This window comes from Thrips palmi, unplaced genomic scaffold (assembly GCF_012932325.1).
Source record: "Thrips palmi isolate BJ-2018 unplaced genomic scaffold, TpBJ-2018v1 HiC_scaffold_4, whole genome shotgun sequence".
Lineage (NCBI taxonomy): Eukaryota > Metazoa > Arthropoda > Insecta > Thysanoptera > Thripidae > Thrips > Thrips palmi.
In genome coordinates this window covers 10,776,436-10,803,247 of record NW_023144631.1, presented here as the reverse complement: position 1 = coordinate 10,803,247, position 26,812 = coordinate 10,776,436, and the positions used below count along the sequence as shown (strand labels likewise).

The following is a 26,812-nucleotide window of genomic DNA, read 5'->3' as shown; positions in this document are numbered from 1 at the left end:
GGCGGTCGCAGACGCCGCCCGGCCCGGCCCGGCCCGGCATGGGCCCAAGGTCGCAATGATTTGGCCGCCACCACCGGCAGGCCCGATTTTCTGCTCCGGCCTTTAGCCGCCCTGAAGTTGTGGAGCGGAAAATGGAGGCATTTGCCCCCACCCTCCTCCTCCTCCCTCCTCCCCTGCTCGCTTGTTCTCGCCCCGTTCTTCATCTCGGTTGCTCTCCCTCGCACACAGTCGCTCCCTCTCTCGCACACACACTTGCGCGCGCACACACACACACACGCACACGCCCCGTTGGTCTTCCACAACTCCAATCAGCCGCTCTGCCTGTGCTAACGATTTTAGTTTCCTGGGAGTCACCCCCAACCCCGCGGGCACGCCCAGGGCGCGCCGGCCCGGCCTGCCTTCGCCTTCCCCTCGCGGTGATTCTAATAGAGGATCCGAATCCGCTGGGCTGGCTGCTGGCTGGCCCGCGCTACCTAGGCCGCAGCCATGGCCGCAGCGCCCCGGGTCTGCGCGTGCAATACGCCTCCCATCCCCACCCATCCTTTCGTTAAAGACATTATCCGCCCGGGTGGGATTATTGGGCACGCACACGGACACACACACACACACACAGCGACGGACCCTCACACTTTATCCTCGCGCCAGCACTCACATGCACGTCCACTTATGCACGTACACACGCACACACACCTCCACTCACCAGGGGCTCGCTCGGCAAACTTGGTTGAGTGCGTTCCACAAGTTCCATAAATGCCGCGAACGGCGCGAATGGACTGACCTGCACGACGCGCAGCCGGAGCACGCTGGCGTGCGGGTAGGTGGTGAGGAGGGGCGCGTCGTCCACGCCGGGGTCGTCCTGGCCGTCCTGCGCCGCGCACTGCGACCACTCCTTGCTGCGGTTCTTCATCTGCAACACGACAAAGCGACCACACTGTTATTGGCGGCCGCACACACATTGCGATTGGCGGGCTGCAGCCCTGCAGCTGCAGTCGAACGAAAACAGCAAATACTACCGGTGGTCGTGTGTGTGTGTGTGTGTGTGTTGTGTGTGCGCGCCGCGCGCGCGCGCGCTTCGAGGCCCAACTGAACGTGAGCATGTGTGTTTGTGTGAGTCTGTTGAGGGAGGGCATTCCATTAATTGAAGGCCAGCCTCCGCCATTCCGAAGAATCCTTCTCTCTCTCTCTCTCTCTCTCTCTCTCTCTCTCTCTCTCTCTCTCTCTCTCTCTCTCTCTCTCTCTCTCTCTCTCTCTCTCTCTCTCTCTCTCTCTCTCTCTCGCACCCCTACAGAACGCCTCATGAGTGTGACAGGGACCGAGAGACGAAAGGAGCCCTTCGGAGTCGGCCGCTGCGCGCTGCGTGTGCTGGGCGTGCTGGGCGGCGGACCGCCTGCAGTGTGGCGGATAGGCCACCCGCCCGCCCGCCGTGCGTCGCCCACGACGGCTGGCCCGCCTCGCAGGCGTTCCGTGTCCCCAGTGTCGATGCGCGACGCGGCGCTACGAGTGTGCAGTGGGCGCGCCTTGCGGTGCAGTGCCAGGGCAGGCGGTAGGCGAGGGCGGTCCAAAGCCCGAGTCAAGGCACCACGGCCGTGGCAGAACTTGTATGTGGTTGGAGATCGGATTTCACATCCATAGCCGTCCCGCGACCGGTCCCATTACTACCGCACAGCGCCGCCAGCAGACTGATTCCGAGAGTCACTCTGCCTCTCTCGCACCCATACGGGACTCTACATGAGTGCGAGGGGGACAGAGCGGCGAAAACGACTCTCGGAATCAGTCGGCAGCGCGAGCGGCACTGAAATTGTGGAGCGCAGTCACATTATCCCCTGGGCACCGACACACACAAGGGAGTTGACTTCATCCCGGGGCCGGAAAAAGCCCTTTTGGAAACCAGCGTGAATACCGCTCCCCTGCCCGCCTGCCTGTGCCGTTTGATATAACGCTCTGTCTCTCGCCACCGTGGGGCCTCCCGTAGGAGTGGGAGAGAGAAGGAGCGACGAAGGCACTTGTTCGGGATCGAGCTGCTGTGCTAATTAATCATCCAACCAGGTTGGTGGTCTCGGCGGCCGCGGTGGGGAGAAGGAGAAGGTGGCGTTGGTGTTGGGGAGGATGGGTAGGAAGAAAGGGTAGGAAGGAAGAGTAGAAAGGCACGCAGGGAGGGCACGAGCGGCCGAGACAGCCAGGAAGGCAGGAGGCACGACGGGCAAGACAGTCTGGACGGCAAACAGCAGCCCACCTTCGCCTTCTTCTCGAAGCGGCCTGCGCGGGCCTCCGCCCCCTGACGTTCGGGGCCGGGCATTTCGGCGTTATGCGCCCCAACTAGGGCAAGGGCCTGCCTGCCTGCCTGCCCGCCTGCCCGCCCGCCCCGCGCGCTCTGTCTGGACTGATTTAGGGCCGGGCTTGGTGGGGCTGCCGCGAGCCGCGAGCGCGCCCTGCCTTGCCTCGCCTTGCCTGCCTGCACACAATAACAGCGCTAGCTTTTGTGGAAGGCGGTGACCCGAGAAGTGCGTAACGCGTACAACGTCCGCGCGGGTCGGCCGAGATGACGCACTTCGTGGAGGAGGCTGCCGTGGCGGTGGTGGAGGGGCGCGGCGAGGCGCCTCTACCTGCGCCAGCGTCGCGCTGTCTCTCTCGCACGCTCGCGGTACGCGCGGGACGCCCCGCGAGTGCGACGGAGACGGAGCGACGAAAGCACCTTCGGAAAGGGCCCGCTGTACCTGCAGATTAGTGCGGATTTGAGGGGCGCGGCGCAGGCGGCGCAGCTGCGGGCGGATGTAGGCGGATGTAGGCGGTCGTTGGAACGTGGTCGATGGTGCTGCTACGCTGCCACCGCTGCCACGGGCTGGGGCGGCATTATGGAGCACTAGTGCCTCTCGCTAGTGCCGCGCCGAGGCCGGCCGACCGGGCGGAGCGGCAGAAGGCGCACACAGAGGCGGAGGAAAAATCTCGCACGGAATAGTGCATGATTTACTTGCGACGCGTTGCCGAACAGTGTACGCACCCGAGATTGTAAATTTCCTGTGTTGTTAATGAGCGGGTGTTAGGTAAAGTGTTGGGGCGGCTTGCGAGGGGTGGCGTCGTAGTGGGGCAAGCAGCTCTATTGGCAGAGCGGAGAAGCGCCACGCCACGCCACGCCGCGCCCTGCAAACTCTGCTGGGCTCTGGCAGCGCTGCAGTCGCATTTGGCATTCTGTTTTGGACGGGTCGTCGGGGCGGGGCGGGGGGCGGGGCGGGGCGGGGCGGGGCGGGGCGGGGCGGGGCGGGGCCGCGCCTCGCATAGCACACGTGGTGGATAAGACACCTCGCCCTTTCCACTTGACAGTCGGACCGTTTCCAACCAGTCTGCGTATACAGTCTCAAACTCGCCCGGACAAGCTCTCCCTCGTGCAAAAAAAAAAAAAAATCAGGGAAAAACGACTGCTACAGAGAATCTTGTCAAGTTTGTCAAAAATGTTTTTAATCAAACGTTACGCAGGGAATCCAACGTTTCACAAGGGAGGAGGGCGAAGCCGAAACGCGTGTCCGATGGGCTAGCAGCGCGGGGTGGAAGGCAGTGGAAGGGGCCTGATGGAGTGATAGTGTGTGCCGTGCAGATCCAATGAAAACACACAAAGCACCCCGAAAGCTGAAAGCCGAAGCGCCATTCTCCGCGCGCTCTCTGTCCCTGGATCTCTGAATGCATCTCTGCGCGTCACTCTGCGCACGCTGCCCGGGTCGAATGAATAACGGAACGCTTTCCGACAATCGGCGCGTCGCAGAGTCGCGCCACCACACTGTGCGGCTCCAGCACCCCCTCCCCTACCCCCCTCTCCCCACTTGAGTCCAATATTAGCGCCACAAATTCGTCCACTTTTGCAATTAAGTGGCGGCGGGTGGTGAGCTATTTGTCAACGGACAGCTGAAGGCCTGAGTGGAAGGGGGAGAGGGGAGGGGGAGAATGTGCCGGAGGGCCTCTTTGCCGCTTGCTGTCCCCCCACCCCCACCCCCTCTTCCCTTCCCATTACATTGAATTGACCGCGTGGTAATTTGTTTTATTTATTTGTTTATTTTTTCCTGGCAGTGAGCTTGACAGGTCGACGGGGGGCAAGGGCCGCACTTGAAGCCACGCGAACCCGGACGCCCGCCCGGACGGGACGGGCCGGCCCGTTTAATTTATGGAACACTCCGAAGCGAAAGCGTTTGTCTGAAGGGAACGCATTGGCCGACCGATGCACCGCACTCCAGAGCTGAAAAAGTGCGTGATCTTGTCCCTCCGCCGAAGACTAAAGTCACACGAAAGAACGATAAGAAAGCCATTTTCTTCGGTGCAGGAGCGCGGACACCGCCTCAAAACACCGTGGCATAGATCCCGCAGCCAGTTTCGCCCGTGAAACTTTCTTTCTGGTGTGGCGTTCCTGACACTAGCTAGTGTGCTCCCCGCCGCACACCCCTCGCCCGGCCGGGCTCCGTGCTGCGGTCGCCGCGGTGCAACCTCATTTTTACTAACGCGCGTCAACGAGGTCTGCGCCGCTCCGGGCGGGGCGGGGGGGGGCGGGGCGGGGCCACCCACGCCGCCTTTGCCATGTCACACACGTAGCGCGGCACAGCCGTCACCCCGCACCGCATGGACCCGCACGGACCGCATGCCAGTGCCGGCAACGCGCAAGAAATCCCGGACCTAGTCCCTCCCGCGATGTGTGTGTGTGTGTGTGTGTGTGTGTGTGTGTGTGTGTGTGTGTGTGAATGTGCGCGAGTCGCCCACGCGAAAACAGCGAGGGCTCTGTGGGATATGAGGCTCCGACCCCGCCGCGCCCCGCCGCCCTGCCTCAAGGCTGACTCCGAACAGCGGTCGTCGCTCTGTCTCGCAATGCTCCTGCGGAACGCGTCGCGTGAGTGGAAGAGAGACAGGGGCGACGGCATAGGTTTGAGGCCACAATGTCACAAGATAGGGGTTCGGCTAGTAAGAAGGTGAGTGCGACTGCAGTCGGATGTCCGAGGAGCGCTTTGTCGCTCTGTCTCCCTCGCTCTGTTGGGCGGCCCATCGCGAGGGCGAGGGAGACAGAGCGACGAGGCGCCCTTCGGAGTCAGACTGCTGCCAGTCCCCCACGGTGCCGCGGACTTACAATAGCCGCGCCTCCAGAAGCATGCCAACTGCATGCCGGCGGGGCGGGCGGGGCTGCCGACGACAACGCTCCGGCCGACGACGCCGGCGACGTGCCGAAGAATGAGTGTGTGCCGCCGCACACTGATTCCGAGAGTCGGTCTCGTCGCTCTGTCTCTCTCGCACACGCAAACGCGCCACGAGTGCGATAGAGACAGAGCGACGAAAACGACCTCTCGGAATCAGTGTGCCGGTGAACCCGAAAACGAACTGCACGGTGTTGTTTGTGCGGGGGCAGCACCAGGGCAGCACCCCGCCAGCCCGCCGCCGGGCCGACCGCACGATGTGGGGGCAGTTAAAAAATAAAAACGATAAAAACGATAAAACGACCACTGCGAGCAGCGAGGCATGATGAAGTTCGGAACAGAACCCGCTCCACAAAGAGAGCGGTGAAAGTTGACGCGCTCCAGGCGGCGCGCCTCGCCGCTGCGTTTCAATATGAATGACTCGTTTGATTGTGCCGACGTGGCGGTCGTTTTGAAATCGCGTTCGGCGGCCTGCAGGTCGGTCCCTCACAGTGCGCCCCGCCACTCTGTCTCTCTCGCACTCATGAGGCGGTGGTGGCCGGTGCGGGCCCGGGTCGGGCCGGGGGTCGTGAGGCGCGAGGCGCGACCTCGCGTAATGTCTCACCGAGAGGTGGCTCGGCTCGGCTCGGCTCGGCTCGGCTCGGCTCGGCTCGGCTCGGCTCGGCTCGGCTCGGCTCGGCTCGGCTCGGCTCGGCCCGGCTCGGCTCGGCACGCCCCGGCTCGGCTCGGCACGCCCCGGCTCGGCCCGGCCCTGGCGACGTAAAGCGCCACTCAGAATAACATCAAAAACTCGTTGTAAAGTTTTTGGCGCGAGTCGCGCCACGGCGGACGGCGGGGCGGACGTGGCGGCCCGGGAATCGCTTCACTGCCGCCCTCGGCTGCCCTCCCTTACGGTGCAGGGGACTTTACCAGTGTGCCGGGCCGTATGGAGACGCGGAGGAAGCGCTTCCCGGACCGTCTTATACAAGTGGCATTCCGAAGCAAACACCACACTCCAAAAAAATGTCATTTATTGGGATGAATTCTGCGACGCATGCACAGAGGTGCAAACGAGGGAGAAAAGAGGATAAAACCAAGTGGACGCCCTGGACTGTGCCTTGCACTTCCGACTGCAGCCCCAAGCCATGCCCCACGGCCTGCCCGAGGGAAGAGCATGGCAAACACGGGGCCATGCTGCCTGGCTGCCCGGCTCCCTGAATTTCATCCACGCATCCAATTTCCTGCGCGAGACGTGAGGCGCCGCGTCGCGCCCAAGGGCCAGGCCAGGGCCAGGGCCGGGGGGTCTGTCGCTCTGTCTCTCTCGCCCTCACAGGGCTTCCAAGTACGGGTGCGAGAGAGACAGCGACACTTCGGAGCCGCTGGGCTGAGGGCCAGGGGGGCAGGGGCCATCTGTAAAGCACGTCGGCAGGCCACGCCCGCCCGCGCCCCGCGCCGTGCAGCGGCAAGAAAAATGACCTCGTCAATCCCAAGGCACCCAAGGCCGTGGCGGGCCGGGCTGCAGAGCTGCAGAGCACTACCGGCTATAAAGTGATTGCACAGTGTGTGGCTTCCGTTCGCGGCGGCGAGGGTCCAACTCCCGCCTCCGCCGCAGAGACGGTACTAGAGAGGGGAGGGAGGCCCGCTAGCATACTTCCATGTCTGCATGATCATGGGGGAGATGGAGGAGGGGGCGCTCGCGATGCAGCAGGAATAAAGGACATTGCTTTAAGGCCGTCTGCAAGGGCCAAGGGCCGACCGGCTGGGGCGGGGCGGGGCGGGGCGGGGCGGGGCGGCTGGACTGCCGCCAGCTGGTTGCCGACCAGAACGACATGACGGCCGCCGTAATGCCGGCCAGTGCGACGCGCACAATGTAAAATTGCAGCCCCCGTTATATTTGCCATGCGGGGACTCGGCGAGGAGGAAAAGCTCACCCTTTTCCCCTTTTTCCCGCTTTCCATACACACAGCGGGGCGGTCCTCGAGACATGCGGGCCGAGGCCGTAGTCCCGACAGTTTGCCCAGCGGGAAAAAGATTGGTTTGCACAGCGGAAGGTACGGGCCGGGCCCGGCCGGGTCGCACGGGGGACTTGACACGCCAAACCGTGCTCTTGTCGTCCAGGGTCCAGGCAGGCCCAGGCCCGTGCGGACTCGCCACGGCACTCCTTAACCTCCGACACTCTCTGACCAAAACACGCAGGAAGGCGCACCCAACCGCAATTTTACCGGCTGTCATTTCAAGAAGACAGAATGCACGAATGCCCCACCGAACTCACTCTAGCCTAAAGAACGGTTTGGCCAAACCTAAACTCACATTTTGAATCTCTTGCCGCCAGAGCAGACGCCGGTCTGGCGTAAAACGCATCCGAGTTTTCCCCGATCGGCTGTTTACTATTCCGCGGATGACGTAGGCGGGGATGACGCCGCGTAGCTGCGTGTACTCGCCGCAGCATCCCCTATTCGTAGTAAGCTGCTCCCTTTCCCATTTCCTCTCGTTGCCCCCCGCCCGACATCCAGGCGGGGCGGGGCGGGGCGGGGCGTGGTGGGGTTCTCCGGTTATCACCGTGGGAAGGTCTGACTGGCCTGACGCTGTCAAGCCAGAGTCGCCACCCCCAAACTCGATCTCACCGTGCCCCGCCGTGCCCCGCCGTGCCCCGGGAACAAGGGGACAAGGGGCCAAAGCCTGATATATAGAAAGAGCGCGCGCATCGGCCGAAATGGTTGATGGAGTCGGCGGTCGGGGAGGAGAGAAATAGTGCCTGCGCACTGTATGGGGGGATAAAAATGTTTGGAACAAAGTGCCACCAATTTGTTTTCGAGTGAGTGCGCGAGTATATTCTTTTCCTGCGTGGCACTCGCGTGTTGTCAATCGATAAGGTGAAGTCTCTTCTCGCTGACACGAACAAAAGCAAGCGCACACGGTCGCCCTCACCACCACACTGACAAGCACGCGCGCGCGCGCGCGCACACACACACACACACACACACACACAAGCGGCGCGCGGCACTTGGAGAGGAAGCGGGATTTTGTCCGGCACACGGAAAGCCCCACAACGAAGCCTATCCCATCCGGCCGAAAATGGGCGGAGCGCGTTAGGTGGAGCTGCGCCCCTAGGGGCCCTGCCTGGGCCCTGCCTGGGCCCTGCCTGGGCCCTGCCTGCCGACTGATTCCCAGGGTCGTTTTCGTCGCTCTGTCTCTGTCGCACGCATGGGGCGTCCCGTACCGGTGCGAGAGAGACAGAGCGACGAAAACGACTCCGCCTGCCTGGGTCCTGCCTGGGCCCTGGGCGGCTCATGGCGGCGGAGGAGGGGGCGGGCATGCTTCGGGGCCTCGGGGACCGCGCCAGGGACCGCGCAGGCAAAGAGGCCACCTCGTTGTTTAGATTGCAGCGTCGGCACACTGGCCGCTCCCAGAACGCTCGTGTGCGTGCGTGTAAATAAGCCTAACGATGTGTGTGTGTGTGTGTGTGTGTGTGTGTGTGCGTGCGTGTGTCTGCGCCCCTCTTTGCGTTGTCACGGCAATTGCTCCGAGTCACGCAATTATTTCCCGCTCAAGGACCGCCTTGGCGACGATGCCGATGGCGTCGCCACTCACCCTTCCAGAACCTCCAGTCCCATGTTTTTGATGGACGGATAAACGATGGGGATAAATTTAACCGTCCAACACGTGGAGATTTTACTCTCGAATTGTTTTACTTTTTTTCACAGTGGCGCGCGCAGCGTTGTCGTTTGGACGGGGATTCATCTCCAAGGCTGCCCCAGTTTTTCATCAGTCCGGAAAGGAAGCGTCGCGTCGCCAGCGAGTGACGCAGCGCGAGTGGAGATGTACGGCCCCGCCTGATTGGGGCCAGCCAGCACTGGAAGAAAAGTCCAGTCAAAAATTTAAATAGACTATTAATTTTAGTTCTTTATTAGACTTTATATAAGTGCATGGTTATTCCGCAGAGTGCTCTCATGATGTTCCAAAATAATCGACCAGTCGATTCAGCTTTTGATTTTTCGCAGTGAGCCAGACGTGCCATTGTCGGTCCAAGGCGTCCCAGGCGCCACGCCACCCCTGGCAGTGCAGTGCCACGGCAGTGCGTCGTCGTGTGTTTCCCTTGCAAGCGGCGCTACGAGCCGAACGCATTAGCAGGGCGATCCGTCTCCTCGTCGCTGCAGCACTGCAAGTGCAGTGGGGCGGCACGGCCAATTACCGCAGCGAGCGATGATTGGTGTGCGGTGTAGTGGAGCGGAGTGTCCGAAGGGGATTTCTCTCTCCGCTGCACGCCTCGTCGCTGGGGCGTCCCTGCGGGGTGCGAGAGAGACAGAGCGACGGGGAACCGTTCGGAAACAGCAGCCTGCGGCGGTGTTGGCACAGTCAGGGAGGTGGTCCTGCTTCATTTTCACGATGCCAGTGGAACTCTCTCGATCGCGACGAGAGGACAGCCAGGATCAGAGGTTTTCGGCTGCACTTTGGAGACCCGGGCACATTTAATTTCCTTCTCTTCCTCTTTTCAATACCGCGGCGAGGAGCGCGGCCCGATAAATTCGCGGGACGGTGGTATTCGAGCCGCGGGGCCGCGGGCGAGGCCGCGGCGAGTCACGTAAGAATCCGCCACCGCGCCTCGCCGCCAGCTGCGCCAGCCGCCTTCGTCCGTTCGTCCGCGGCCTCTTATTTGTCTGTCTGTCTGTCTGTCTGTCTGTCTGTCTGTCTGTCCGTCTGTCTGTCTGTCTGTCTGTCTGTCCGTCAGTCCGTCCGTCCGTCCGTCCGCTCGTCCCTTCGAGGAACAGAGTTTTCCGTTTTTAATGGGATTCCGGTAGTAAAGGACGCACAGCCGCAGTTTCGTGGTCGTAGTCCGCCCCAAGGTCAAGAGCGAAAATCCCCGGATTTACAACAACAACAACAACAACAGCAGCAGGGGGCGTAACCATTGCAAATCGGATGCGAACCGGACGAAGGTCGCATCATTCAAGCATGCGCGTCTCCCTCCATCCGAATGAGCGCGACCCTGCTTTGGGTTATTCAGAAGCCTGGCGGGGGTGTCTAAATGAGGCCAAATTGTTACAGCGCGCACCACACACACACACACACACACACACACACACACACACACAGGCCCTTTCCCCTTCACACACACACACACGTGAGCCGAGCGGCCGCAGCCCGCAGCGCAACACACACAACTCCCCGCACCCCTGCCGCCGGTGCCCCGGTTGCCCCGGTTGCCCCGGTTGGGCCGGTCGGTCGCGCCCCCGGCTTGGCAAAACAATCTGTTCTGCTGGTTGCGCAGTACCCCGGGCTGTTCGCTTCGCTAGGTTGTTAGCAGCGCGCCACGCACGCGGCCACGCATCGGTACGTGTAGGGCGAGGCAATCAGGGCGGCGGTTATCAGAATGAAGGTTCCGGTTCGGATTCAGGTTCGCATTCAGATTCACTCGACCGGTCGGTCGTCGCGTCGCTCCACTGCAATCCGGGCGCGCGCTCGCTGCCGGACGGGGTGGATGTTTACTCGCCGCCAAAGGCGCCAAAGGGCTCCTGGTGGAGGAGACAGCGGCCACCGCGGACGCGCCACTGCCGCGCCGGCGAACGCCGCCGACGGCAACGCTCGGCCGCCGCGCTCCATCCCCGCCGTCCTCCTGTCCGTGAGTCGCGGCGGTCTGCTACACTGCTGCTGCCCGCGCGTCGCATGCGAACCGTTACAAACCGTCACGGGAAAGAAGGAAAAACAAAAACCGGAGCAGGTGCGCCGAATTTCCTTCTCCCGCAGGACCGCGCGAAAAACGGGGAAAACAGAGCGCTGCAGCGGGGCGCTAAAAAGTTACAGGGGGCCGCCACCCACCCACTGACAGACAGACAGACAGACAGACAGACAGACAGACAGACAGACAGACAGACAGACAGACAGACAGACAGACAGACAGACAGACTGACAGAAAGACAGACTGACAGACAGACAGACAGACAGACAGACAGACAGACAGACAGACAGACAGACAGACAGGCGGACAGACAGGTGGACAGACAGACAGACAGGTGGACAGGCAGACAGGCGGACAGACAGATAGATGGGCACAGTCCCAAGTGGCTCTCCAAACGCGACCGAAGCCGAGCCAACAATACGCGATTGGCGTATTATTGCCGCGCGGCGCCACGACGCGGCTTTGACACGTTTGCAGCGGCGCGTGTACGCCAGCCCTCCCCTCCCCTTTCCCCCTCCCCATCCCTCCTCCCCACTCCCGGAGCTCGCCGGAGCTGATCAGCGATCAAACAGGAGAAATAATGAGACTGGATTGGAACGCCCGGCCGCTGCCGGCCCGGACCCGGAATTGCGGCCCTTCGCTGTGCCTCGCTGTGCCTCGCTGTTGCCTTGATGTGAGTAGCATAGGGCTCGGCTCGGCAGGGCCGGCATGCCACGTCACGCCACGCCACGCCGCGCCACGCCACTCCACGCCACGCCACGCCACGCCACGCCACGCCACGCCACGCCGCGCCACGCCGCGCCACGCCACGCCACGCCATGCCATGCCACGCCACGCCACGCCACGCCACGCCACGCCACGCCACGCCACGCCACGCCACGCCACGCCGCGGAACGCCACGCCACGCCACGCCACGCCACGCCACGCCACGCCACGCCGCGGAACGCCCAGGCAAATGCGACTCAGGCGGGCAGGATCAAAAGAAGCGCGCCACAGAAATTGATGGGCTCGACGGGGAACAAAAGGGAGGAAATAAAGAAAGGACAGCAGCAAAGGGGTTGAGCGATCCAATAATAGGCAGCAGCTAGAGCTCGTGGGGGGGAGGGGAGGGGGTACCTTCCGCGGCGCGCACTTTCCAGCAAAGCTTCCCGCGGGCTTCCCGCGGGCTTCCAGCGCCGCCCTGCCGGACGGCCGCCGTGTGTTCATCCCCGTATGGAAAAAATCGTCTGCGAATGCATTGCGTTTTGTCGGCTTAATCGGATCGTTTGCGGACCGTTCTCAGCTAGACGGCAGACAAATCGCGATCAAGACGCAGTCAACTCTAAGACAGGACGCAAACAGGGGCCAGACAGGATTCGGACTCGGGCCCGCAGTGCATGCGCGGGCAAAAGTCAGGCCGAAAGTAGCGTGTTCGCAGACACGGCGCGGCCCATCCGCCGACCGTCCGCAGACCGTCCGCAGACAAAAATGTACCTCAATCGGTCTGCGGAACGTCTGCGGACTGTGGGGTGTCGGAGCTCGGCTCGGCACAGCTACGTCACAGCTCGTCTTCAGGTCGTCTACGAAACGTTTGCCGAAGGTGTGGTGAACGTCTGCGAATCGTCGGGAATCGAACAACAACACAAACAAAAACAAGAGCGTGAGTCGCGGCCTGGGCGACTCGAACCCGCAGCCTTTGGACTGCTGTTCAGAGACTCTACCCACTTGGCCAGAGTGGGAAGTCTGAGAGGAGCGTCGCGAGGCTGCGTCAAGTTCCGCGCAGCCGCCCCGACTTCGGTTACCGGACTTGCAAAACAATGTGAACGATCTACAAATCAAAGTGTTTACTTGTGCGCTGTAGGAGCGTACTTGTCTATGTACGCTGCAACTAGAGCGTACTTGGCAAGTACATAGTACGTACACTATATTTGAAGCGGACATCAGACAAGTACGCTCCTACAGCGCACAAGTAAACACTTTGATTTGTAGATCGTTCACATTGTTTTGCAAGTCCGGTAACCGAAGTCGGGGCGGCTGCGCGGAACTTGACGCAGCCTCGCGACGCTCCTCTCAGACTTCCCACTCTGGCCAAGTGGGTAGAGTCTCTGAACAGCAGTCCAAAGGCTGCGGGTTCGAGTCGCCCAGGCCGCGACTCACGCTCTTATTTTTGTTTGTGTTGTTGTTCGATTCCCGACGATTTGCAGACGGTTCGCAGACGTTCACCACACCTTCCGCAAACGTTCCGTAGACGACCTGAAGACGAGCTGTGACGTAGCTGTGCCGAGCCGAGCTCCGACACCCCACAGTCCGCAGACGTTCCGCAGACCGATTGAGGTACATTTTTGTCTGCGGACGGTCTGCGGACGGTCGGCGGATGGGCCGCGCCCTGTCTGCGAACACGCTACTTTCGGCCTGACTTTTGACCGCGCATGCACTGCGGGCCCGAGTCCGAATCCTGTCTGGCCCCTGTTTGCGTCCTGTCTTAGAGTTGACTGCGTCTTGATCGCGATTTGTCTGCCGTCTAGCTGAGAACGGTCCGCAAACGATCCGATTAAGCCGACAAAACGCAATGCATTCGCAGACGATTTTTTCCATACGGGTCGCCCAGCACTCCGAATGCAAATGAGGCTTCACTTGAGCCCGGCCCGCGGCCCCTCGCCTTTTAAACTACGCGAACCCCATTTTTTTTAACGGGGCGACCGCGGCGGCCGCGGCAGGGGATCCGAAAAGTCCCATCGCTTAAATTCATGGAAATTCATGGAACCGTTCGGTTCGGTGTGTGCGCGGCGGGGCTGGGCGGGGCGGCGCCCAGGGTGTGGTTCCGTCCGCGGTGCGCGATCGCGATGCTGGCCGAGTGCAAGGGCGGCTGCCACCACGTGGGATGCGCGTCAGGGTCGCGTCCTTGGGGCGCCAGGGAGGCCCCCGCCAGGGCCGCACGGGAGTGCCCCAAAGTGGGGCCGCCGGTCGGGCCGCCGCGCAGTGAGGGACCGAGCACCACGAGCACCGAGCGAGAGGGACACCGGCCCGGACCAGCGCATACCAATGGGAGCGGCGAGTAGAGTCGCCTGGGAGTCACCGGACCGCCGCCCTGTGCGAGACCTGGACCTGCAGACTGATTCCAAGAGTCGTTTCCCTCGCCCTGTCTCTCTGGGGCGTCCCGTGGGTGCGAGCGAGACAGCGCGACGAATCAGCTTGCTGGAGGGGACGCGACGGCGCTCGAACCAAAGGCGCGCGAACCACGGCTAACCTTGGGAGAAGCTGGCGGTAGTTTTGCGGTTGCGGGCCTGGTCCGCGTGCCCGGCCTGCTTCGCCTGCTCGGGGACGGGGCGCGGGGCACTAGGGGGCACGGGGCGCGCCGAGCTCCAGTTTAGAGTTGTCGGGGCGGCCCGGCGCGGGTCACCGCCGTTCCAGCGGATTCCGGCAGGCAAGAAGGTCACACACTGCAAGGCGAAGACGAACTGTGACGAACTCGGCGCCAAGTCGGTCGTCCCGTCCCGCCCCGTCCGGCGACCCGAACCGCCCCTAGACCGAGGAGCCCTGGCCTCGGGCAATTAGGGAGTACTTTGGTGGCCGCCAGCACCGCCAGCGCCGCCAGCCTCTTCGGCGGCCGCCTCGCCGCTTCATTCGGAGCACGTTTTTGTTTTACGTAGTCCAAGGGCTCCGTCCCTCTGGCGACAATTAGCCGGCCTGCAGCAGACTCATTCCGCTCCGTCTCTCTCGCACTCATCGGGCGCGCCGTGTGGGAGAGAGACTCTCGGAACCTGGCGGACAACGCGACCTCACGTCGATTGCCGGCCGCGTCGAGGAACCGTCCACGTCGCAGCCTCTTCGGCGTGCTCGCGGTCTCCTCTGGACAGGCGCGTGCTAGCTCTGCGTGGCAGGGTTCTCCGCTTCTCCTCCACGGGCTGGAACTCCGACGTATCGCATTCCAAAAACATTCCTGTGCTGCCACGCGCGGCGCGCCGACCGCGTCACGCGGCGTCACAGTCACAGTGTCGCGCTTCCCGCCGTGACGCCGCGCGCTGCGTCACAGAGATCATCCCCCCCCCCCCCCCGTCGCCAAATGCCGGGCCCCGACCGCAGACCGCCCGTCGCGAGGGAATAAAATATTTTACTACCCAATGAAAACGGGTAGCCGTATAATATAGTGTGCCGGCGGCCACGACGGCATAGCGATGCAGTGGGCCAAGAGGGAAGGACGGCCAAGGACGCCGCACCTGCAGAGCGATCCGCCGCGTGTCTCTGTCTCTCTCGCACACCTACGGTACCCGGGGCCCCACGAGTGTGCGAGAGCGATGGAATCACTGTTGGGAGCCGACTGCAGCGGCCAGCGCAGTCAGCAGCGCGGGTCAGCCGTGCGTCCTGGACAGGCAGAGCCGGGCACTGCTTCCTCGAGACCCTCCCCTCCCCTTCCTGGACCACAGCTTCCAGACTCCCAGGGCCACCGCCGAACCACCCCGAACCACCGAATCCACACGGCGCACGGCGTCGCGCCCAGTCTCTGACTCAATGGACCAAACGGCCGGGCCTCCCTCGGGATTTCGGGCAGCACACACGCGTGTGCGGTCCAGCGAGCCCGGCACGAGCGAGAGGGGAGAGGAGCAGAGAGAGTGAAAGGGAGAGAGAGCGCTCTTGGTACGCTCATCTGGACCCACACTGTGTCAAAGTGCCCATTGCTTCGGTCCGGCCGCTTCTCGGTCGGTCTCTCCAGCAGGACCCTCCAACCGATCCAGGGCTCTCGAGCAGACCCTTGCAGGCCTCTCCAGAAAAGGGGGAGGGGAGGGGGGACCACACCACGCCGGGGCCGCGCTATTCAGCCAATCGGTTGACCAGACCCTTCCGTTTTTTATCTTCGCTCCTCGATTCAACTTCTCCGTTCAAACGGCGCGGCGCTCTCCCTCAAAATAGCCGGAGCGCGACGACCTCCGCGGGGCGGAGCGGGGCGGAGCGGGGCGGAGCGGGGCGGGGCGGCTTGGGCAGGTGGAAAGATAAATGTGTTGAAGGGAATCGAAGCCTTCGCCCAGCCACGCCACCACCACGGCCCGCCCAGGAGATTTACAACGCCATGTCGGGAAAGGGAGGGCAGTGAGGGCGGCGGCAGCGGCCAGACGCGGGGGAAGGCGGAGGACACTGACAACCTTGAGCATCACGCCGACGACGACCGGGCGGGCCGAGGGCGGGCCGTCCTAACAAGATCGGTGGCCTCTGCCTCCCAGCCCGCCCGCCTCCAGCGCCGCGCCGCCACGCCCCGCCCCGCCACACCACGCCCCGCCACGCCACGTGAAAGGAGGGCGTGTGCCGACACCTGCTAACGTGTACCAGGGACCAGGGCCCCCGAGCCCCGCAGGGCCCCCAACATCCTGCTGAAAGAAGAAAGCTCCCCTCGCCTTTTTCTCCTTTTTTTCGCTCTCTGGCCCGCTCGCTGCCCTGGCCACGCCACGCCACGCCACGCCACGCCACGCCACGCCACGCCACGCCACGCCGCGCCACCTCCGCGCAATCCTTGACGCTCCCTCGGGACCCTCGGGACCTCCGGGCTCCCTGCAAAGGACCCATTCCATTCCAAACAATAACAAACACCTCCCCGACGCGCCGTCCTATCAGTGCAGTCCAGTGCATCCCGCACGGCCCACGGTCAAAATACCGCAATACCGCGATGCACCCCGCGAAGACACTGTCAAAAATTTTTGCCGAGTTTCTTGAGCATGTGTGAGAAACGAACTCTTTGTACTCTACACGGAGGATTGCTTCGTAAACTAGCATACGAAAGTGTGCCGATACAGTGTTTTCTTTGAAGCCTCACCACAAGTGCTAGAAATGATTTGCAGAAACATAATAATTATTATCTTCGTGAGGGTTGTAGAACGGTATAAGAGTGGAATACTAACACCGCCTTGGTCATTTTCATTTTCACTTTGTGATTGGAGCGTTCTCTTTTTTTTTCAGATGCAAAAACTTTCCACGGTATTCACGTTTTGAGCCTTTTCAGCGCGCGGTGAAAATGCGCATGAGAGGTGAGTACGTGCGCGGGAGAGTGTTTCGTCTGTGTCTGTGTGCATTGTGCGCGCGTGTGTGAGTGCGAGTGGTCGTGTGTTTACCCTGGGTACCGCCGCTAAGAGCTGGGCGGCCCCGCTGGTGCCATGCGAATCGGAAAAACACAAAAAGCCAGTGTGCTGGCGCTACGGGGCGTGGCGGGGCGTGGCGGGGCGTGGCGTGGCGCGGTGCAGTGTGCAAAGTGAAAACCTAAATGGAGCCGCGAATTCATTGGCCGCGGGCGAAAGGGGAAATAATCTGGCCGCGCTGCTCGGCGCTGCATATGCATGAGGCGATGATACGAGTCACGTCCGCCCCGTCAGCGCGATACCACCACACTAGACACAGCCTACACCAGAAAAACATTTATTTCTCCTCCTTTTTCGCGAACAGTGTGCGTACAGGGGGTGGACGGCTTGGCCGTTTGTTTGCGTTTTCCTTTTCCACTGCTTTTGCTTTTGGATGACGTCATGACGTGTGACTGTGACATTGTGGCGCGTTTTCCCATAGCACCGCGCCACGCCCGCGTCCCGTCCGTTCCGTAAACGCGGCGAAAAGTGTTTTTCTTTTCTTTTTTTTTAAGAGAGAAAGAAACAAAACGAGAACGCCTCCCTCTCTCACACGCTTTGTCCGCGGGGGTCGGCGGGCGTCCCACCGGCGTCAATGGTCGCGCTGGATTCGAGTGGGGCTCGGCGGGGCGGGGCGGGGCGGGGCAGGGCGGGGCGGGGCGGGGCGGGGCGGGGCGGGGCGGGGCGGGGCGGGGGGGGCGGGGCGGGGCGGGGCGGCCAGACGGGGCTGGCAGGCAGGCTCGCGTCTCACTCCGGTTCGCTTCCATCCATCCACGCGAGCACCTTCCTCGCTGTCTCGGCACGCCGTTCCCCCACAACGAGGCTCCCTTTCATGTGAACACGCCGCTTTGTTGGGCCGGGCGGCGCGTGCCGAAGGAAGCACGGCGACGCAAAAGGGGGAGGGGGGCACGCGCGTGTGTCTTTGTGTCGCACCGGGAGGAGGGGGGGACTAGTCAGAGGTGTCGCCCCCACCCCCACCCCTCCGGGTGTGCCCCAGTCAGACGAGCGCTGAATCAATCCCGCCGGGATGAGACTCGAAAAGAGAAAAGAAAGCGAGGCAAGGACAGATTGGCGTCTCGCCGTTCCCGTTCGTCGTGAAAAGTGGTAAAAGTTTTGCCGAGCCATTGACCCCCACTCCCCGCGGCCCCGCCCGGCCCCGCCCGGCCCCGCCCGGCTGTGGACACAGTCCCGGCAGCCTCATCCAAGGCCTCGGCCTGCTCCGCCCCGTCCGCGAGGCTCCGCCAGTGCCGAGCGTGAAGCGCCAAGCCTCGCCCACGGCCGCGCCACTTCAATGTTTCAATTCAATTTGTCCCTCTTTCTTTCCGAACCAAAGTGGCAGAACACTGTGCGGGTCGGCAAATGGAATTCAGAGCCAGATGGCGACGACGCGCTGCTACGCGCTGCATGCAGTGGGAGGAGCCGAGAAGAGATATACGCGTCCGCGGTAGAGCAGCTGAGTTGCCGTCCCACTTGAAGGCTCCGGCAGAGGCGGGGCGGCGGCCGGCGCCGGGCCCGAAGTGGCATACGATCATGTGGTCTAGCCCGTAATGGTAATGGGAGTCAGCCTGACCGCGTAGGCAGTCCCGTCGAACAGGGCGGCCGGCGGGTTGCCTACCCTGGATTCTGCAGGCTGACGGCCAGGCAGTCCCGTCGAACAGGGCGGCCGGCGCGTTGCCTGACGGTTGATGGCCGGCGGCCGGGCTCCGCGCCAAAGCCAAGCCAGACAGGAAGCAGCACTCTGGCGTGGCCGAGCCCCCGGGCACCGCGACGAAGCGCACACAGCGTGTGCGGACATACAGCTCTCTCCAGCCAGCTCCTCCTCCGCCCCGCTGTGGCCGGAGGGGCCCGCCCCCAGGCCCCCCTCCCCTCCCCACACCACCGGACTCGCTCGGACCGCGCGCTTTACGTCGCGGTGCTCGTAAACTGTTTCGGGGTCTCTTTGACGGCGGGGTGCACGGCGCCTTACACCGCCTGCTTCCGGGCCGCCCCGAACTGTGTCGTGCTCTGTAAGGGGCGAAAGCGCTGCGAAGACGGCTCTCTCGGCAAGCAGCGCGCAAAATGATTCCGAACGGGGCGCTCCTTCGCGCTGTCTCTGTCGCACTCACGGGCCTGCCCGCAGGGGTAGGAGGGAGGCGCGGCGACGGAAACGACTCGTCGGCACGGCTCGCCTCTTACGCAAGTTTGTTGAGGAGACGCTCACCGTGTTGACGGAGTCCATGCTGACGCTGCTGAGGAGGCGGAGGTGTCGGCCTCGGAATCCGTCCTGCGACACAAACATTCATCAGCGAAAGAGGGCACCGAACAGGGCGTCGCGCGTCGCCGCGCTGCAGCAGACTCGTTCCGCGAATCGACGCTCGGTCTCTGTCGCACTCGCGGCGCGCCCCTCGTAGGTGCCAGGGCGACGGCGACGAAAACGGTTCTCGGAATCAGTCTGCAGGAGAAGGAGGCCCTCTTAAAAGCGCGCCGTCCCGCTCGTCCTCCCCATTCCATCTGCAGGCCGGTCGCGTCGTCTCTCTCGCACCCCGACGGGGCGGCCCGTGAGTGCGACAGAGACAGAGAAGGCGACGCCCCGCTCGGCATCAGTCGGCGGGGCCGTCAGGGGGCCGTCACTCGCTGCGGGGGAAACTTTGTGTCAAATTAAATCCTCCTTAAGAGGGCCAGCCGGACACGGGCGGCGAAAAAGGGGGGAGGCTAAAAGAAAAAGAGCACAATGCCATTTCATTAACGAATAAAACGTCACGGCACTTTAAACAAAGTTATTGGAAGCGCCGCCGGCAACCCCTCCGGCTTGGCCTTTAGCTGCCTTTAGCTGCCTTTGGCCTGCCAGCCCGCGTCAAGAAGAAGGGTCAGCCTTGCCGAAATTGGTCCAATTTCTCTCAAGGACGAACCTAAGGCGAGAGTGACAATTTCAGCCTGCAGAACCAAAAACAAAAAAAAGTTTGCGTTTTTAATCTTTTATCCATGATTGTGTCGGGAACACGGCAAGGACGCTGCGTAAGCACTCTCTTCTTTCCCTTTTTGCTGATGTATATTTTCCCCTCCCACAACAAGCGGAAAGTTTTTCGGGGCTGCTTTTGAGGACGAGCGGGCCCCGCGCGATGTTCCACTCCGATCAAGCGGCACCCTAATCATTCCAGAATTGCAAAGTGCCGCGTGAGAGAGATGGACGAGGCGGGCGGAGTGAGAGGGGAAGGGAAGGGAGGGTCCGACGGCCAAGTTAGCCCGCCTCCCCTGCCGGCCTGACGCACCGCACCGCGCGCCGCTGCCTCCTGAGCTGAAAATAACGGAGGCGTTGACGCTCCGCTCATCCCGGAGCGGTATTCTATTCTGCCGCCGTGGCCCTGTCTCTCTCGCACTCACGGGGCGTCCCGTATGGGTGCGAGAGAGACAGAGCGACGAAAACGACTCTCGGAATCGCGCAGGCCGCGCCTCGGAGGCCGCCATCTCGGCATTCCGGCCATTGGGTGCGGGCCGAGGACAGCCGCGCCAGCCCGCGGCCCCGCGGCCAGTTTATGGCGGGGCGGGGCGGGGCGGGGCGGGGCGGGGCGGGGCGGGGCGGGGCGGGGCGGGGCGGGGCGGGGCAGGGCGGGGCGGGGCGGGGCGGGGCGGGGCGCGCCACACTGGCTTCGGCTATCCTTTCGGCCACGACGACCGCCTTCTCAGCACCCAGGACAAAAGTTTGTGACATCAAACTGGGTGCAGTCGTAACGAACGCCGCGCGACACACTTCCCGCTGCGGAAACGGCCAGCCAGCCAGCCAGCCGAGCTTCCTCGAGGAAGCGCTCGGGACGGCGACAGCGACCCCCCCCCACACACACACACGCACGCGCTGACAGCCCCGGCATCGACAGCAAGGAAACTGATTACCCAAGTGATAACTTCTCAACCATCGTCTTTCTGGTATTTTTTAAAAATCAAACTTTTGCAAACCCTATGGGTTTTTCGTTGCTTCTTTTAAAACAGCCCTCCACGAAACACTCTGTGCAGGCGGCACAGCGTGGAAGGGGTGGCGGCACAGAGGCCGGGTGGGGAAGACGGGGAGAGAAAGGGAAGAAAGGGAGAAAGAGAGAAAGGGAGAAAGGGCCAAACTCCCGAAAGAGCCGCAGCGAGCGTTATTAATCGTTCCGGCAGATCATCAAGTGGTGGACCGCCTACGAGCCCCACCGTGGTGGCGCCCCGCCCCGCCCCGCCCCGGCCCGCCCGGGGCAATAGGGCCGATGCTGCCCAATACTTCCAGCCTGCTATCCGCGCGATCCGGCGAGGCCGTGACGCAAACAGGAAAATTCCATGATGCTAACAGGAAAATTCGCTCCGGGGAAGAAGCAACGAGAGCTCTTCCCTCCCGTAAAAAGATGAAACATTTCTTGGGAAAATGTCGACGTTAGGCCCGACGACAGAATTGAGTTGTTGCTGGGACGTACTGAAGGTGGAGGAGAATCTCCATCTCGGTTCGGCCGTTCGGTTTCGCAGTGTAGTCCGGCGAGTGAGAGAAATGAGCCTGTCAATACAGCTCGCGGGCATTGTATCGAGAAGCGCGGTGGAGGGCCATTCCTTCCCGCGGTCCGTTGGTGGCACACCGGCAAAACCGGAGGAACCTCAGGCTCCGAAAACCCGAAAAAAAAACGAAACCAAAACCGCATTGCCAAGCGCCATGCCTCGCCGATAGGCACAAGCGGCACGACCCGGATCTTACAATTTCGGTCGGAACTGTAGTTGTATACACACCACAACCACGTCGCGGCGGCAAAGTCGCCCCCAGAGGGTAGGAGGGTAGGAGGTCGCCGATCACAGCGGCACCCACCGTAAAAGCGGCAGGGGAGGGGATATACTGCATTTGGCAGCGAATGGTCGCTGCAGGGTGGGCCGGGGTGGGAGTGGGAGTGACTCGGGAGGGGCGAAGGAGGACGGCGAGGAGCGAGGGGAATGAGAAATAAAATCTCGCTCTGTATCAGCGACTCCTGATCCGCCGGGCCGCCGGGCCGGAGTCATATCAAGCACTGCAATCCAGCAGCGCTGGCGGGACAGCAGGGGGAGGGGCCGGGCCGAAGAGTGCCGGCACAGGGCCCACAGGGCGGAGGGGCCGCAACGGGGGCGCAGCCTGGACGCACACTGCCACCACGGCCGGCCGGGCTTCGGCTTTGCCCAGATTTGTGGGTCAGGGTGGCCCGGCCTGGCCGGCCAGCCGCTAGGAGCGCGCCGCGCCACTTGCTCGCTTCCCGGGGTTCCGGGGGACATCATCAATTTCTGCCGCCGTCTCTCTCCCTCTCGCTCGCACCCTCCGCGGCGGCCGGCCCGCGTCGTCGTCCGTCCTCGTCACTCCAACGAGGGAGATTGTCATCGGGAAGCAATGACGGCGGCGAGCCGAGCGAGCCGAGCGAAACACGATTTGGGGGGACTTTCGGCGCTCCGGTCGTGTACCTGTGGACTGACTCCGATCCGATCGGAGTCGTTTCGTCGCTGTCTCTCTTTCTCTGTCGGACGCACGGGGCAGCCCGTAGGGGTGCGAGGGAGACAAAGCGACTAAACGACTCTGTACAGTACCGGCGCAGCGCGGCCAGGTGGAGGTGGGGGAGCCTCTTGAATGAAAATGAGGGCACAATACGCGCGGGCAGCGCAGTCGACGCGGTGGCATAGAGGCAGCAGGACGGCCGCCCCTCCCCTCCCACACCGCAACATGTTTGGTTATAATTCAGCCCCCCACCCCGTCCCACCCCCTCCCCGCCAGTCTCACTTTCGCGGGGATCCAATTTTCGTTTTGATCCCGTGGCTAACGAGGTCGCGTGAGATGCTTCATCGAAGGGACCAGGGCGCGGCATAGGGAGCTTCGGGCGAGGCGGCCACGGTGGTGGAGGCCACGGGGGATGGGGACTGGCGTGGCGGACTGGCGTGGCGGACTGGCCAGGCCGACGGGCCGCACGGCCTGCGCTCGGCCGGGCGTGCCCTGCCCGGCAGCGCAACGCACAGCAGGCTGATTCAGAGTCGCTTTCGTCGCTCTGTCTCCGTCGCACTCTCGGCGGGCGCCCCCGATGGGTGCGAGAGAGACAGGGCGACGAAAACGACTCTCGGAATCAGTCTGCTGGCAGCGCCTCGATGTCCCGCGCCGGGCCCTGCGGGTGCCCCCCGGTGCTCCAGGCGTGTTGACATTACAGTAATTGGGAAAGGCCGGTGGCGCGGCGTGTGTGCGCGTCTGTGTGTGTCGACGTGTGTGCGCTTGTGCGAGCGTGCGTGCGTATTTGAGCGTGCGTCTGCGTATGCATGTATGTGCGAGCACTCACGCGCGCGCGTGTGCGTGTAGGTCCCTAGGTGTGTATGTGTGCCCTCGCTGCAAACTACATCTGGCTGCCGTTACTATACCTGCGGGGGCCCCCCCCTGGCCCCCTCGCCGACGCACGCGGAAACGTAGAAAGGGCGTCGTTGGAAAAAAGCGGCGAACGCTTTAACACATTCACGCCCGGACTCGTTTTGGGAAAACTTCCGCTCGGCCCGGGAGTCTGCTTTGACCAAACCCTGCATCTCCCAGACCTCGCGACTAGATAAAGCAGAATCAGCATAAAAAAACCAAATCAGCCAAAAAAAAAATTCCCGGGGAACCCCGGCCCGGAGGGTCGCGAGGGCCATGCCCATTCCGGTACGGGTTCCCGTTGGACGCCAACGACATTAGATGCGGGAACGCAGTAGGAAACACGGTTCCGATCAAATGAGTACCAAAATCATTTTATTTTTCAAAAATAGGAAGAAAACGCAAGAAGTCTCAGTTTGAAGCTGTATGGCCGTTTTGAGTCCGGGACCGTGTACCCGGACGGTCGTCAGAGACATGTTCAGTCCGGGACACCGTCCCGTCGTAAAGCGGCCCAGCAACAAACTGGGCTATTTTGCGACTCGCGGGGTGCCCGGCCCGGCAGCGCAACGCACAGCAGCTGATTCAGAGTCGCTTTCGTCGCTCTGTCTCCGTCGCACTCTCGGCGGGCGCCCCCGATGGGTGCGAGAGAGACAGGGCGAAAACGACTCTCGGAATCAGTCTGCTGGCAGCGCCTCGATGTCCCGCGCCGGGCCCTGCGGTGCCCCCCGGTGCTCCAGGCGTGTTGACATTACAGTAATTGGCAAGCCGGTGGGACGGCGTGTGGCGGTCTGTGTGTGTCGACGTGTGTGCGCTTGTGCGAGCGTGCGTGCGTATTTGAGCGTGCGTCTGCGTATGCATGTATGTGCGAGCACTCACGCGCGCGCGTGTGCGTGTAGGTCCCTAGGTGTGTATGTGTGCCCTCGCTGCAAACTACATCTGGCTGCCGTTACTATACCTGCGAGGGCCCCACCCTGGCCCCCTCGCCGACGCACGCGGCAACGTAGCAAGGGCGTCGTTGGACAAAAGCGGCGAACGCATTAAAACATCGTTGCAGATGCTTCGACGCTTTCTTCGAGTGCCGTTTGCACCTTACATACTATGCTCCAAAGTCCTTGATAATCGCTTCACCGTGCAGACCTACAGTGACCGCTTTCCGAACCGTTTACCCGCTCCAGCGTGTCCCGGCCACGTGGTTTACGGGCGGCCCCCCGTGGCCGTGCGGCCCCACGCATATAGCCCGCCGGCGGTGCTAACTCGCCCGCGCCAAACAAAACTTAAGCGGCCCCCGCCCCCGGCCTGGGCAGGGCAGGGCCTGGGCAGGGCGGGCTGGGCCTGCTAGGCCCCCGGCCCCTCCTGGACGTGCCCGGGCTCGCGAAGGGCTTAGTTTCCTCACAAACATGACGTGGTGTCGAACCACCCCGCCCGCAGGCCGCAGCAGCCCTCTTGAGTTTGTCTTGGTGCCCTCGGGCCGACCGCACACTCACACACCGATACACCCACACACGGACACGCTCACACACCCACAGACCGATACACCCACACAACGACACACTCCTCACACACACGCACGGTCTGGCGCTTCATGTGGTTTCGCCGGTGGGGCTTCTTTGCAATCAGGGGCAGCAGTGTTGCCCACGCCGTGCACCACGAGGCAGCGCTGTAGAGCAGCGAGGCTCGTTCAAAAGGAGAGACAAAGAGACTCTCCACTGCCTGGCACAGGCTAGCATGCATCGACACACACACACGTGCAGCCCTTTTGTCGGCTCCAGTCATTAGAAGGACGGAGGGCTGGTCCGCTTCCGTTCCGCTTCGCAACGGGACGTTCGAAGGGCGCGCGCCCTGCCCTGCCCGCCCGGCGCTGCCCTTTTTGTGTACGGCCCGTGCGGTTGGTAGGGTTGGTACCACTGTTTCTCTGCGGCGGCGCTGGCATGTTGGCCGCGGTTGTGGGCCTGATGGCGGCTGGGGCTGGCGGCTGCGCTGGCTGGCGGCTGGGCTGGCGGCTGGGCTGGCTGGCGGCTCGGCGGTCCGGGGTCCGGGGCATCTCCATCTCATTAATCATTTGCAATAATCTGTGGACAGCTTGCCCCTTTCCCCCGCAGCCAAACGACGTGCCTGGCCGGGCCCTCGGGCCGGGCCCTCGGCTGAGCCATTCCGAGAGAGCTTCTCTGTCTCTCTCGCACCGTGCGGCCCTGCGGCACGACCGTGAGTGCGACAGAGACGGCGTCGCTGCAGCCCTTAGGCACGGTTAGAGCGGCGGGACCATTTCCCGCTCGCTGCAGTCTGGCCAGCCTGGGCTTCCGAAAGTCTCTTTGGTCGCGCTGTCTCTCTCGCACTCACGGTGCGCCCTGCACAGGTGGGAGAGAGACAGAGCGACGAAGACGACTCTCGGAAAGGTTCTACCAGCCCGGCGGCTTGCGGCTGTGCCAAGTAATAATCAGCGAGTGCGACACCAGCATGCAGCAGTGTGCGCGCAGAGTAAAGGGAAAAACAACGACGCCGTTGCCAACAATGTTGCATGCAAACGCTACATCAAGCGAAATGAATTCCAGGTCTCTGTTGTGCGCGCCCTTTTTTCGTGCCGTTCCCCAGAGACTTTATGGCCGGTGCGAAACGAGAGGCGAATCACTCTCTGCGTTTGGCGTTCACCTGAGTACAGGTTACACCTTGCAATACTCGTCAATTCCACATCGTATCCGAAACGTTTGTACGTTTTTAGTGCAGTAATGACTTCATCAATGGCAATATCAATGTAAATAGCAATGACAAAAGCAGTTTCTACAGCAATAGCTCCAGCCTGCGAACAACAGTCACGCAAAACCGACGTGCCGTGAAGAACTGGCGACGAGAAATTCCCACTGATGATGCCCCACCCCGCCCAAGCCTCCCAAGCCCACAGAGGATGAGCCAGCATTTAAAGTGGCTGAGGCGCCGGGCGCGCGGGGTATCGGCGGGTCCGATCCGACGGGCGCTCCATCACGCACCACAACAAGACCGGCAGCGCGGTGGCAGGCCGTCGGGGAGGCCGTCGGGGAGGCCGTGGGCCGTCCCGGTGGCGCCGGGGCTCACCTCGGTTGGCGCCAGCAGCATCTGGCCGGGGAGGCGGCGGCCGTCGGGGTGCTCCACCGCCGTGCCGCAACACGTGCCGACGTCGCCGACGTCGCCGCGGTCGCCGCGTGAGGCGTGCCCGCCGCGTGCGTGCGGGGCGCGAGCGTCCCTGAGTGGCGGAGGCGTGCTGCCCGTGCTGCCCCCACTGGATCCGGCGAGCAACTGGCGAGCAGCCCAGCGCCGACGCTCCGCCGCCGCGCTCCGGCGCCCCGCGGCACTGCAGGGGGAGGCCTCTGTGGGCCGGGACGGCCGGGACGGCCGGGAGGAGGAGGATGTGCACACTGTAGCGCGGCGCAGCGATGGTGCCTGGGGCAGGCCAGGCCGGGGCTGGGCTGCCACCGTCACGCTGCTTACCAGTCAATCGGCACCGGCCACGCCTCGGGCGCCTCGGGCTCGGCCGGCCGAACGGTCCACTGGTCGCAGCGCACGTCGGGGATTCCAGACTGAGCAACCCGCCCAGTTTCGGTGG

At 62.9% G+C, this 26,812-nt stretch overlaps 1 protein-coding gene across 1 annotated transcript in view; it reads right to left on the bottom strand.

Moving 5' to 3' along the window:
* LOC117649614 overlaps positions 1-26,393 on the bottom strand; it is a 28,027-nt gene extending 1,634 nt beyond the window's left edge. Inside the window, exons 1-3 of the mRNA XM_034392509.1 lie at positions 26,305-26,393; positions 19,099-19,161; positions 779-907 (exon numbers count right to left, since the gene is read on the bottom strand). Coding sequence (XP_034248400.1) covers positions 779-907; positions 19,099-19,161; positions 26,305-26,325 — 213 coding nt within the window. The 5' untranslated portion in view covers positions 26,326-26,393. The remainder of the gene's footprint in view (positions 1-778; positions 908-19,098; positions 19,162-26,304) is intronic.
* Positions 26,394-26,812: the final 419 nt, after the last annotated feature.